This window comes from Engystomops pustulosus, chromosome 8 (genome assembly GCF_040894005.1).
Source record: "Engystomops pustulosus chromosome 8, aEngPut4.maternal, whole genome shotgun sequence".
In the NCBI taxonomy this organism is placed as follows: Eukaryota; Metazoa; Chordata; class Amphibia; order Anura; family Leptodactylidae; genus Engystomops; species Engystomops pustulosus.
Window position 1 is genome coordinate 92,772,751 of NC_092418.1, and position 14,262 is coordinate 92,787,012.

The following is a 14,262-nucleotide window of genomic DNA, read 5'->3' on the forward strand; positions in this document are numbered from 1 at the left end:
ATAACTGGAGGCTTTCCAAAGCCTTTATCAAGGTGATGGTCTACTGAGTAAATATCCTGGAATGTGTCAGATACTTTCACCAAGACCCTGATTCTTTGTACTGTTCTATGTAACTAGAAGGCAACACCCTTACAGAGAATGTGGCGCCAATTTTCTTTTTAGTTACAATTTGGTCAAATTTTAAAACACATATTTACCATCGAGCCAACTGTTTCTTGCCCCTTGCCCTTAATTTTCTGGTCGTCCCCCAGCAACCAATCAACCATTGATCGGCTATCCTGAGGATGGGCAATGAAAAATTATTCCTGGACAACTATATTAAAATTAGCTAAGGCTAGCTTTGTCTTCCTTTAATGTTTAACTTTGGGCAAAACATTTCAAATCTTTATTTTTGAGCTTTATATTTCCCAAAAAGTTAAACCAAACATCATCGTCTAAGTGTTTGAGTTGATTATGAGAATATGTCTTATCATTATAAGAAGGAAACATCTCAACTTCTCAAACATATGCTATATTCTTCAGTCCCTACATTCACAAAGGAGACAAAGGACCCCTTTGTTCTTATATTGTAACACCTGTGAATAGGTGATTTATATTACGTCATGTCAAATCTTGGAAAAAATTCCAGAAATGATGATCAAGTATTTTCTATTTAGTCCACATTTGATCATTTACAAGGTGATGGTTCAACTCAATGATGGGTCTACAGGTCTTAGACCGATATAGTGAGGGACGTGGGATATGATAAGAACAGGACATTTATTATTCTCCGTCTGAAACAGAATGATCACATAATGATTAACCATCCAATATGATAAAATATAGAACAGAACAAGAGGAAGGTTAATCAATAGAGTAAGTCAAGTAAAATGCAAAGATTCTCAGTGTGACATCTCTTCTGTCAGATTTCCCAGCATTCCACGGGACATGCCTGCTCTTTACCTCCGGGTGTGAACTCCTGATAAACTTACTAATAGCTAATGATAAAGAAGTTCACAGCAGTGACGAGAAGTCCAGGGAGCCGAGCGGGCGGCATCTCTACAAACATTCACTACAGCCCCTTGGAATATATAATTGCCACCGTGAGAGCTAAAATTGTAAGTTCATTGTGATTTTTATGTTCTCTATGTTACTATGTGTCCAGATTAGGAATTAGATGCCATTAGATCTGTCCTACACGCTCGATCGCCTTGCAATATTTGCTACAAAATTTGTATTATGTAATGGATACTAAAGTTTTTTTTTCCCCAAAGAATTATCTAAATGGCAGCACATGGATTACCTATAGCTCCGTAAGGCCAAACAGTAAGGACTCTATACAAACTCCATGTAAGGTCCAAGACTAGCCATGATTGGCCAGTGTCAGACTGGTCCACAAGAGTACTAGAGTATTGTCTAGTGGGCCCGGTTCTAACCAAAAACTAGTCCCCACAGACCCACGAGAAAACAACCCAATTTGGTGGCTACAAGGCTCTATTTAATAGGGTTGGAGGACAATAGTTGTAGCCACTGAGCCCAATGAACCCCAGTCCGGTGTGTCTGGTCAATACTAAGATTTGGAAAGGACTACCTCCCAGTCTTCCTCAGTTCCATCAATAATGTTGTTCCATAATTTTGCATTATGGTTGGATTCCTTGGCTGCCTTTGTAAAAGCTGATGTTGATGACTTTGACCTGGAGTATGCAAGCTCAGCTTGATTCCTACTTTTATTTGAACCCCATATTAATTTGGGTAATTTGGTTAAAAATTCCCCTCCCCCCCCCAAATATGGCAGCTCTAACCCTGAACTCCTGAAATAGTATACTCCCTCATGCAAGTAATGGGGAGAGAAAAGTAAGTTACTACTCAACACCTCCGGTGGGACGTTGTATAATAAAGGATTGGGAATTATAAAATTCTCCATCGGAAACCAACAACAGCAACACAGGCAGCCGCTCCAAGTGCCTTTGTGCCTATGTACTGTGCCTTTGCTAAAACTGACAGCTAATATGGCAAATATGAGTGAGGTGAGGGCATCCTCTGTACAACATTGTTCTACTGAGGCTCATAGAAAAAATGTGACAAAAATTGCATAACTGAAATCATATTGCGTTTCAGGCTTGACAACACAAAGATATTCCTGAATATCATAGAAAGAATGAATACTTGTAGGATATAGGATAAACCTTTAATATGATATATGATAAAACACTTCATCAGTGAGACACAATAATAAACACAAAAGAAAAAACAATAAAAATGGAGCAGTCTTACCAGTTCGGGCGACAGGTTTCGGGATATGTATCCCTATACGGGACCCAGGAGGGAGGTACTTGTAAACACTTACCCTCAATCACTTATGCGGTCCCTAACACCCCAGTTGCTCCCGTCCTGACAAGGACAGTACCCATGCCATCCCTACCCAGAGCGGCTAGGTCCTCCTGGTTTGTATACCTGGCTAGCCTCTCTGGGTTAATGCCTTTGGAAGGCCTGTGTGTCATCTGTCTCCAGGATTCCAGGGTCGTCCCAGGGATGTTATTGCCCTCTTTCCTCCCCCTTGGAGTTTTTTGGTCCTAACTAGTCCCCTGATGATTCACGCTAACGGTGATGAAACGCGTTGGGAAGGGAAGGACGGGGAGCACCTTTTTTAGGTTATACCTTTAGGGCAAGACAGTGCACTGCTGTAGGGATGGCATGGGTACTGTCCTTGTCAGGACGGGAGCAACTGGGGTGTTAGGGACCGCATAAGTGATTGAGGGTAAGTGTTTACAAGTACCTCCCTCCTGGGTCCCGTATAGGGATACATATCCCGAAACCTGTCGCCCGAACTGGTAAGACTGCTCCATTTTTATTGTTTTTTCTTTTGTGTTTATTATTGTGTCTCACTGATGAAGTGTTTTATCATATATTATATTAAAAGTTAATTTTTAACGTGGCCAGTCCTATGCTATTTTTGACATATCTGAAGGCCAGGACACTGTTAGTGGTATAAATACCTAGAGATTTGGCTTAATTGTGGATATAGGATAAAGACAAGATACAGTTTAGTGCTTATTATTTTCAATTTTGTATTATTTCTTTACTTACAATACATGGAGACAGATATTTTTATTAGAAACAAAGAATAATTCACTTTATTAATGTTCCCAATATGATAAGTTTTAGAGTGATTTTTAGTTGTATGTTTAGTTGTATATGTAAGACTAGAGGGTAAAATAGGGATAACCTGAAAGTAATTCAATCTTTATTGTCAAATAGCGGTAGGTGGAAAATAGTTTTTTCTATTTATCTTCCTGTTTATCTTGGCGTTGATACAATGGGGCACATTTACTTACCCGGTCCCGCGGAGTTCACAGTAAGTGCATTGTCCGACGATCATGCACTGGGCCACAATTCACTAACATCGTGCGCCCGATATCCTGCATGTGTCGCTTCCCCACTCAGGTCAGCAAGAGTTCTTCTTCCTGGTGTATGTATGTGCATTGTCTTGCGACACAATTTTAAAGTTAAATCCCGCGCTCAGTCCGAATCAGTCGGATCGTCCTATGGCTCGCCCCCCCTTCCCTTTTCTGTCGCATGGAAACCAGAACAGCTGTGCCACAATCCAGTACACAACATGGAATAGTAAATAATTTCACTGAGAAGTAAAATTTCTTTATGCATAAAATAAACCCTCAGATAGCTTTAAATTTGATAAAGTTATTGATTTTTGAACATGGGGAGAAAAAAATTGATGAAAAAAAAGTTGCGATGCAAAGGGGTTAAGTGTGTGTAACATAGGTCACTTCTGTGTATTAGGTAACCCTTGGTTAATCTCTTCTGTGGCTTCTTTAGGATAAAGGGACAAATGTGACAGATAACACAGTGAGATATAGCATTGCTCTAGGAACTTCTTCATAATTATTGGTTATACAATGAATCCTGACCCTGGGGCTTGTATATATGTGTTCCTTTTAGTGCAATATCTTTCCACTGTCTGGAGAGCCTGCATTTAAGTAACATAATTTTGATCCCCATTATAGTTCTAGTATTTGCAATATAGGTTGGTGGTGAATAGGATGGGTGACATCAAAGTGATTGGGTGTATGAAACCAAAGCAGCACACAAGGACTGATACCAGGAATATACATGAATCAGCCTCAATCTCTTGTAAGAAGCTTAAAAAGGACAAGTTCCCTAAATATACTCAGGATAACAAAAATAACACCTTCTTTAATTCAATGTTATTAACAAAAAATACAGCATTTCACAGATAGAATTCCAACCTGTCTTTATCAGTCCTGGTGCAAACAATTTTGGTTGCCCTGGGATCCGACCCTAAATCAGAAGCCTAGGGTTGGGCAGGACAGATTGTTCTCCTGACTGATGAGGCCTTTATCCAGGGAAGGGGGAGGGAGACATATAGCGGTGCTGTGTATGTTATGGTTGTGATAGTAGAGCTGAGAAGGTAATTGTGTGTTACATGCATCTCGTGGATCTCATCATCTCTCATCTCTGATCTGTCTCATCTCTCTTTTTCTGTGTCAGATACTAGTTAAATACAAAGCAGCTATAGACCAGTTATTCATTAAGTCCCTTAGGGTTTACTGTATCCAGAACAAATACTGTATCCAGAGCAAATATCCAGTAAGTTTCCTTTCTTAAAATAGAGTGTGTTCAATTTCCCCCTCTCACTGGAGGCTTGACCAAGTCGATCCCCATGAATTTGACACTGTTACAGTCACTAACATGGTACCGGTTTACATGCCAGGCTATCGGGGTGTCTTATACTAGATACTAGTTAAACCCTGTGCCCTGATAATCTAAGCACATTGTCAGCACACAGCATCTCATAGCACAGAGGAATCATGAAGTGTCTGCTTAGAGAGTTCCTTTTCCCACTCTGGAATCTTATACTGACCATCACTGAGTGATAGGAGCTAAAACAGCAATAAACCCCATTAAAAAGTAAGGGTTTAAAAATTATCTTTATTGTGTAAACATCACTAGGGGATTCAAATTTGAGAATTTTCTTTCATGGGCAAACCCCTTTAAGCATATTTCAGCAAATAATTGATATTGTTTGTGTAATAAAAAGTTATACAATTTTGCAATATACTTTCTGTAGACGTCATGCAACAGGAAGCTTCATTCTTTATTTCCTGTAGATAAACAATGGTCCATGGTCATGTGATGTCACACAGGTGCACGGCTCATTAAAGGGAACCTACCACCACAAATCTACCAGATCGGGTGGTAGGTGGATCAATGGGACGTGAGGATAGACCTTTTAAGGACTAATCCTCACGTCCCCGCACTTCTTTAGTAACTTTTATTTGACTTTTATGGTAATTTTATTATGCGGCTACTGGGGCGTGGAGTAGCCACATCTGAGGTTACACGAGGCGGCTACTCCACGCACCGTTAGCCACTTTACCCCTCCTACTCACCATCTTCGGCGCGCAGCTGCTCGTAGATGTGCACCCTCGTCCGATGATCCTGCCATCTGCGCATGCGCAGAACAGCAGGCCCGCGCCTGCGCGGTCACTGCTCCGAAGCCGGGGCTGCACAGGCGCGGGCCTGATGTTCTGCGCATGCGCAGACAGCAGGATCGTCGGACGATGACGCGCAGCTACGAGCAACTGCGCGCCGAAGATGGTGAGTAGGAGGAAAAAATAGGCTACCGGGGCGTGGAGCCGCATAATAAAATTACCATAAAAGTAAAATAAAAGTTACTAAAGAAGTGCGGGGACGTGAGGATTAGCCCTTAAAAGGGCTATCCTCACGTCCCATTGATCCACCTACCACCCGATCTACCTTTATAGGTAGATTTGTGGTGGTAGGTGCCCTTTAAATAACACAGTATAATCAAAGCTGTGTAAAGCTCAGGAGCTGTGCACCTGTGTGACATCACATGACCATGGACCGGTGTTTATCTAGAGGAAGGAAATAATGAAGCTTCCTGTTGCATGAGGAGCAAGAAAACAGCAAGCATCTAGAAAAGCGTGAAGAATTGATAGAAAAAGTATATTAGAAAATCAAATAACTTTTTGTTACACCAACAATATTAATTATTTGTTGGAATGTCCTTAAAGAGTGCAATCCCTTTAAGTGTAAACTTTTATATAGGGAAAGAAGGAAGAGACTCTGTAGCTTCAGTAAGCTACCAGGGCTGTATTCAGCATGGAAATTAAACAGATTTTCCCTAGCAACGCTCCTGTAAAGCATTGCTAAGCAAAAACGTCACAGGCGTTTATATCCAACTCTATTCTCTATTCTGAATATACGCTCAGTGGGGGTCATTTACTAAGGGCCTGATTCGCGTTTTCCCGATGTGTTACCCGAATATTTCCGATTTGTGTCGATTTCCCCTGAATTGCCCCGGGATTTTGGCACACGCGATCGGATTGTGGCACATCGGCGCCGGCATGCACGCGAAGGAAATCGTGAGGCGTGGCCGAACGAAAACCTGATGGATTTGGAAAAACCGCCGCATTTAAAAAAAAATGTGTCACGGAGCTTGCACTTACCTTCACTAGGAATAGGCCGGTGAACTTGAGTGCGTTCCGATGCTCTTCAGCGCAGCAGCGCCACCTGGTGGACGTCGGAGGAACTGCCTTAATGAATCCCGGCCGGACCCGAATCCACCGCAGAGAATGCGCCGCTGGATCGCGAATGGACCGGGTAAGTAAATCTGCCCCAGAGTATACAAAAGATGTGATGCGAATGTTGAGAGAATAATACTGTCATTTTAAAATAAAGGTATCCAATTTCTCATTAGTTCTAGTTGTTAATATATTACTAACATCTGTAAAGTGTCAGTTTTGATGCTGATGAATTGGTTCGTTGACACCACCAAGGACTAAATGTAACCACCAATATGTTACCTTCTATACAATGTGATAGATTTTTATGCAAGTAACTGCTTGTATAGATGATTGAGTACTGGGGGTCATTTATGTTTTCTCTGCTTGTTTTGGCTTTTTTTTGCCTCTTTTCTTGTTTCTCCATCTGCTTCTTTGGTAATTTATCAATTTCATGTTTTCCTTGTGTTTAAATTTATTTTCTTTCAGATTTCTTCTTGTGACACTTGTTGCAAATGTTGCAAAGATGTTGCACAGATGTCTCAAGTCACTTCTTTACATTTTTTAAGCTTTCCTTAAAGGGGTATTCCAGGAATATGGCCAGGCCAGCAGTGGGAGCGGTGGCAGGGAGTGGGCCAGGGGCGGGGGCAGAGCAGCGGCGTATGATAAATGACCCCCATATAGTCCATTTAAATTTACCACACACACATTGTGAATCTCAACTAATGAATGATTGGATATGACTGAATTTTTTTTTAATTATTGGGAAGACAGACCAGAACTCTATGCTCTCATTTAAAGGAACACTCTAGTCAAAGCCAATTTATTGAATAATACATGGTGCGGGGCCTGGAGGGAGGAGCAGGACTCATTCATGATTTTCATTGTATTCCTAGAACCTGGAGTCACGCTCCTCCCTTCAGACCCTTCACAAAGAATAATTCAATGAAGCCGCTGTGACTGGAGTCTTCCTTTAACAGCACATACAGTAGTCATTTTACTATAATCCTAAGCTTCTTCTTAAGAAAACATATGTAATATTTCATTTTTGATTTTTTTTTAGCAGTGTTTAGCATTTTTTATTTCGTTTTTTGCTACATCATGAACTTTGTTGACCGGATTATACGGCGCTGCTTATTCAAACACAATAATATTTTATTGATTTACCATGTAAAGACCTCATCTCATAGTACAAAGATCCGTGCGGCCCTTATCTAATTGTAAGAATAACAGTCTGCAGGAATCTTCCATACTCCTGCTACAATAAAGTAATCCACTGACTAAGAATATAGGAAGATGTTGTTCCCATTAAGCTCAGGAAATTAGGCAATAGGTTATGGTTCCGTTACAACGGAGAAAAAGTTGTTGTACAAACTGGGCAAGTGGCTCGCTGTTACATATTTTGCAAGGTACTAAACCAATTATTGCAAAAAGCTTTAAAAATTTAATTTTTTTAGGGCACAAATTCATCTTGACCAAGCAGGAAACAAAAGAACTCCTTCAACTTTGACAACTTTCTTGACAACTTTGCTATTGTTGTTATATGGATAATCTGCAACTTAATACAAAGTAACTACTTATCTATGCATACTGTACATTCTGTATGTTGGTTATGGAAATATCACTCTTATCTTATCTCTTACAGTGATCACTACATGGAAAACCAAAAGTCTCCCACAAGTGGTAAATATAGTTTTCCTCTCTAATTTGTTGCAGATCTAGATGAGGACAGAGATTGTCTTATGTTGTATCAGTTAAAAAATGATCACTGGGTTTTCAGGCTCTTATATTCTTGATGAAATCTGTATCCGCTGTATACTACAATCCATTGTGCAGTTCAATTGATACTTGAAAGAAAAAGAGATGAACTTTTCTTTGTTTTTACTTTTCTATGTATAACCTATGTATTGCTGAATTCACTGACATTATTACTACCGTTTTAGGGTATGAAAAAAGCCTTTCAGTTTCTGAAAGAACCATAGAGACAAGTAATCTTCTGCAAAGTGGTTTGTCTTCTTATAGATATCCGAGGCCCTCACCTTATGATTATGGAGAGTGTTTAAAGTAGACCTGTTACCAGAATTTTAATGCTGGTAAAGGGTTAAAAGTCGTCCCCTATTACCTAAAATTATCTGCCACCGAAGCACTGTACCAGAATTACAGTAGTTTTTTCTTATGCATATGCAAATGAGTAAAGGTGAATCAACTTCTGAAGAGAAGAGTCATATTTTCTCCAGAGTGCCAGTGAACCACGCCTCTTTCCTTTGAATGACAGCTCATTCAAAAAAATTTTTAACCGGATCGGTTTTAACATCTGACTCATCAGTTGTTATGCCAATCTCTGGGTTCCTTACATATCAAACCTTAGCCCTAGCTCACCTGTTAAATGGCCTACCTTTGTACAACGTGCTATTTACAATACCGATTTCTTCTTATGTGTCAATGAGACATCTGGGCCCCTTCCTGCTTCAAGACTAAGTATTGATTACTTTCTCTGCCTAACCTATTGCTAAGGCTACTTGCACTCAACCGTGTGCATAAACGGGACGCAAACAGATGGAAGTTTTGTAGCCTGTTTTGGCTGGGTTGAGCTGGGATGGGCGGCTTTAGTGCAACAAGTGCAGGAATAGGACATGGTTTTATATTTTGCGTATGCCCAGTGCGGTATAGGTGTGGTGAGACACCTTGGCCTTACTGCATGATGTCCGTGCTCAAAAACCTCAATAGACACCTAGTTCACAGCCCCCATAATAATAACATTAATAATAATAATAATTTCTTTATTTATATAGCACACACAGATTATGCAGCGCTGCACAGAGTTTGCAAAGTCAGTCACTGTCCCCAATGGGGCTCACAATCTAATCCACCTACCAGTATGTTTGGAGTGTGGAAGGAAACCGGAGGACCCGGAGGAAATCCACGCAAACACAGAGAGAACATAAAAAATCTTTGCAGATGTTGAACCTTGGACTTGAAACCAGGTCCCCAGCACTGCAAGGCAGTAGTTCTAACCACTGAGCCACCATGCTGCCCCTGCTCCCATATACGGTCGTGTGCATGTAGCCTAAGGACAAGGGGTCGGCACAGTGTCTTATGACGATTTTGCCATCTATTTTTGTGCCCAACCAGAACCACTTGAGGAGAAAATCATGATAAATCCTCCCCACACCATTTTTTTATGATAATTTACATACATTCAGGTAAAACTCACCTGGAAGGATCAGTACTGTGACCTATAGTCATACATATAGATAATAATGACTCTTAAACAGCCTTTGCCCTTAAGATAACTGTAGGACCAGGTGTTAAATTGTGTAAAGGTAATATGTAAAAACAAATGTAAATGTTACAGCTCACAATAGCTACAAGGACAAGTTTATAATATTTGAGCCATAGATTTACATGGCCAATGAGTTAAGAGACACTGGCCCAGATTTACTAAAAACAGTGTGAACTGTACAATGCACCAGATTCAAGATTTCAATATTAGCTGCCAATGGGGCCCTGTACCTTAATTACAGCCAAATTAGCTTTTCTGACTCATGTCTGGTATCTATGACTCTTCTCTCTCTCAGGCTGGCAGTGAACCACGCCCCATTATTCTGACTGACAGTTCTGTGTCTCTTCAAATCACTGCTCTGCCTCCTTGTATTTAGGAACCGTCTGCTAATATTCAACTACAGACATACAAAGCTCTATGTACAGATGGGAAATACTGTGTCAATTTTTTTACACGGTACCTTGTGTTACATTCATGACATGTGACCAGTGACATCATCGCAGGTCCTTCAGGTATCTAAGAATAGAACTGTACACCATGTATGTGATGACATGAAATCACAGCATCCATGGAGAATGTAGAGGAGTAGAAGTCCAAGGAGGCTGTTGTGACTTCATGTGACTATTAGTAAGAAGCTAAAGGATGGTGTCACTCTGGTCACATGACATGAACTGTGACCAGTAAGGAGGCAGAAGGCATGGGGAGGATTAGATAGGAGGGGCCATACGAGCAGTACACGCCACCTCTGATGCCAGGTAACATAAGATAAAAGGTGATTTCTGTGGATGTAAGCGAAACAATTTTTAGCTAAAAGAAGGGTGTCAGTCAGTGAATAGGACTCTATAGGAACCTGTCACTGGCTATACATGTGCAAATGTGGTGACAGGTTCCCTTTAAGTGTCAGGTTATGCTTTGTAGCAAGTGACTGTGCTCCTAATGTAGCTCCCATCTTGCTGCTGCTGGTGCTACCTGAGGCAAGAGGCTCAGCTCTCCTCATGGCTGGTGCAACCCTGTGTGTGAGGTTGAATCAAAATCAATACAGTAATGCAGTAAGTTCTAGGGTACATTGATTTTGTGAGACTGGTATAGATAACAAGGAAACTAATGCCGGGAAGTCCTATTAACCACATGGCAACTCATGGGGACTTGCTGGTGATCCTGGTGTCCAGACCCCTCACAATAACACATTTATGTTTTATCACACATAGGCTACATTCACACTGCCGTATGGGGGACATATATATGGGGGATGTATATACGGCCGACGTATATACGGCCAATATAGGTCCCCCCATATACAGCAATGGCCGCACGGTGCCCAACGGGAGCACGTGCGGCACCGTACCGCTCTGTACCCCGGAAAAAGATAGGACATGTCCTATCTTTCTCCGTAGTACGGTGCCGTGCGCCAAATCTTCCTATGGAGAGAGGTGGGGGTGAGCTGCGCTCACCATCTCCTCCTCTCCACGTGCGCTGCCGTTGGCCGTTACGGTACGGTGCGGCGGGCAACGGCAATGTGAATGCAGCCATAGTCACATCTAAATATAGGCCCCTCTTCAGAAAGTCATTGCTTTCCCAATTAAGTAATAGCCCTTTTTCCAACAAGTCAAAATTTATGTCAATATTTTTATGACATATCAACTGGACTTTGATGATTCTTTAATACAATAGTCATTTATGGCAGTCCTTTTTGTTATTCTTTTTCAGATGGGGAATTACAGTGGTTACAAGATGGGTAAGTATCGGAAAGATTTCTAACCAGTAAAGTAAAGTCTTAATTAGAAACTGTCACTAGGAATGTCATTTTTAAAACTGGTGACAGTTTCCAATAGCCTATGCTATGCTGATTTTGAAAATGACTTTGTCAGCATTTTGAATAATTTTAGTACTTTATATAAGTTTAATTCACATTATCTGGCTCCCTGCCAGCAGCATGTGCTGAGTCCTGGGGGAGGCAGCTGCGGCCTGTGTCCTCTACTCCACACCATTCTAATCCCTTTCCTGCTCAATGCACTTGACAGGAAGTGGTGAGGGAGCTGGATGAGTGTGGAGGAGCGGAGACTGACACAGGCACACATAGGCTGCAGCTGCCCCCCTCCCTGGGGACTCACCACATGGCAGGGAGCCAGTTATTGTGCCTAAAACTTATATAAAGTACTGAAATGATTCAAAATGCTGACAAAGGCATTTTTAAAAGCAGCATAGCAAAGGCTGTTGCGACCTGTCACAAGCTAAATATGACATTCCTGCTGACAGGTTTGCTTTAAGTGCAGTTGCAAACGGAAAAGCTGAAGCTCTGGCAACATTTTTTGATTTACTTATGTTCTAGATCGGAGAAGAAATCAAAGAAAAAGAAAGAAAAAGAAATTCGGGTTGGATTCTTTCAGCTGGTAAGTGTCGGTGCTTGGTATGTAACGTAAAAATATGGAACAGTTACATCTTTAAAAAAGTTTTCAAATATGTTTTTATTGAAATATAAAGTAAAACAGGGCGGCACAATACGCCTAGGTTCTCCATGCAGGTGGCTTCAGGAAGTGGTTAAAGGGGTTGGCCACTCTACCTCATGTTTTTGTAATGTGTGTGTTAGTGGGGGGAGCATGATATGAGGTAATTTACTAATATACATCTATTAGTAGTTCTGCTCCGCTTTCTTGATATGTAAAGTGAAGCCTCCTGTCTTTTACCTCATCAGCCAGAGATTCCTGTCCATAAAATGGCTGCAGATGGAGGGTCATGTGATCTCTGACTGGAGATTGCTCATGGACAGATAGAGATCACATGACCCTCCATCTGCAGCCATTTTATGGACAGGAATCTCTGGCTGATGAGGTAACAGACAGGAGGCTTCACTTTACATATCAAGAAAACAGAGCAGAACTACTAATAGATGTATATTGGTAAACTATTGCCCCCCCACGTACACACACATTACAAAAAAAACATGAGGTAAAATGGCCAACCCCTTTAAGGTACCTGCACTGGAGACATTGAACTGAAAAAAAGTGGGAAGGGATAAAACCTTCCAGCATAATGTAAGCAATCTATGGGGAAGGAAGGGAAGAGGGCGGAGGGGGTATGCCTCTCCAGGGTGAATTGAATAGGGCACAATCCAGTAGTTCGCAGTCAGTTTGTTCAAACTCAATCGGGACAGAGAAACCTTAGACAACCAAAGAGCTTGGTAGTTTAATATAATCAATACATAGCTGCCAAGTCTTGAAGGAAATCGACAGTCAAAATCCATTGTGATAAACCAGGGACACTTACGCATAGATCCAGGCACCGTGACTGTGGTAATCTTCTTATATGTGTTATCTTCCTTCTAAAATCAACTTTTACAATTATGCAGATTAGTCTGAAGGGCTACCCTCCAGGGCCCAGAATAAGAGCTGCTATGATGTCACATGGTCACATTGTCAAGGGATGCTTTCTGGATATATTTGCTCTCTTGACCTTTGCTCCCTTCTTTACCAGGTGCCATTGAAAGATCTTTGTGCCGCTGAGTAGGAACAGTACTAACGTAGAAGGATTTTATTTGCACATTGCTTGTATACTTTTATATTCTCTTGTATACTCTACTCTAAGATCTTCCCGATCTTCTCTAGTTCCGCTATGCTTCCTGCAAGGACATCGCCATGATGGTGGTTGGGGCCGCCTGTGCTTTAGTCCATGGAGCCGCGCAGCCCCTGATGCTTCTGGTCTACGGTCTCATGACTGACACATTTATTGCATATGACAAAGAAAGCCAAATACTTCAGGATGTGAACAAAACATGTATCAATGACACCATCAGCTGGGTCAACGGAACCATCTTCGAAATCGATAACTCCACCGTGCCTTGTGGGTAAGATCTCATTCTGTACATACATAGACTTTTATTTATAAGGACACCACAGTCTTCTGTCTATCATTATATTTTACTGCTAGACCAACTTCTGCCTTTTGGTTGGTAAGAAGAATCTGGAGTTGGATTTTAGTGTGAGAGATTGCGACATAAATTTTTTTTTCTGAATTTGTAACAATTCTGCTTTATCACTGTATACATTTACCATTAAATTGGTGCCAGTTTACAGATTTGGTGCCCAAAGACTTCTGATTTTGTTCCATATTGGTTCAATGATACCATGGTTCAAAAAGTGGGCATTGTGTCCTGTGGTTTGACAGATTTTCTATAACTTACACATGGAACTTGGGCACCAAAAAGAGGCACCATACTACCAAAAGGGGGCATGGATTCATTAAAGAGGATGTAGCCATCCTAAAACTTACATGATTTCAGCATTCAAACATTGGCAGATATAATTAAAGGGGTCGCCCACTTTCAACAAATACACTCTCTCACCCTGGGTGCATCTATTATGTCCTGATGATAAGTTCACTAAATTGTGATTCTGAATTGCTTGTTGGTGCAGTATTTTCCTTTTATGACAATCTGTTACA

The 14,262-nt window shown here is 41.2% G+C and overlaps 1 protein-coding gene across 2 annotated transcripts in view; it reads left to right on the forward strand.

The window, feature by feature from the left end:
* Positions 1 to 912: 912 nt before the first annotated feature.
* ABCB11 (ATP binding cassette subfamily B member 11) overlaps positions 913 to 14,262 on the forward strand; it is a 61,577-nt gene continuing 48,227 nt past the window's right edge. For both annotated transcript variants that reach the window (XM_072121793.1, XM_072121794.1), the window contains exons 1-5: positions 913 to 1,097; positions 8,188 to 8,225; positions 11,533 to 11,560; positions 12,155 to 12,215; positions 13,428 to 13,666. In XM_072121793.1, coding sequence (XP_071977894.1) covers positions 8,198 to 8,225; positions 11,533 to 11,560; positions 12,155 to 12,215; positions 13,428 to 13,666 — 356 coding nt within the window. In that variant the 5' untranslated portion in view covers positions 913 to 1,097; positions 8,188 to 8,197. The remainder of the gene's footprint in view (positions 1,098 to 8,187; positions 8,226 to 11,532; positions 11,561 to 12,154; positions 12,216 to 13,427; positions 13,667 to 14,262) is intronic.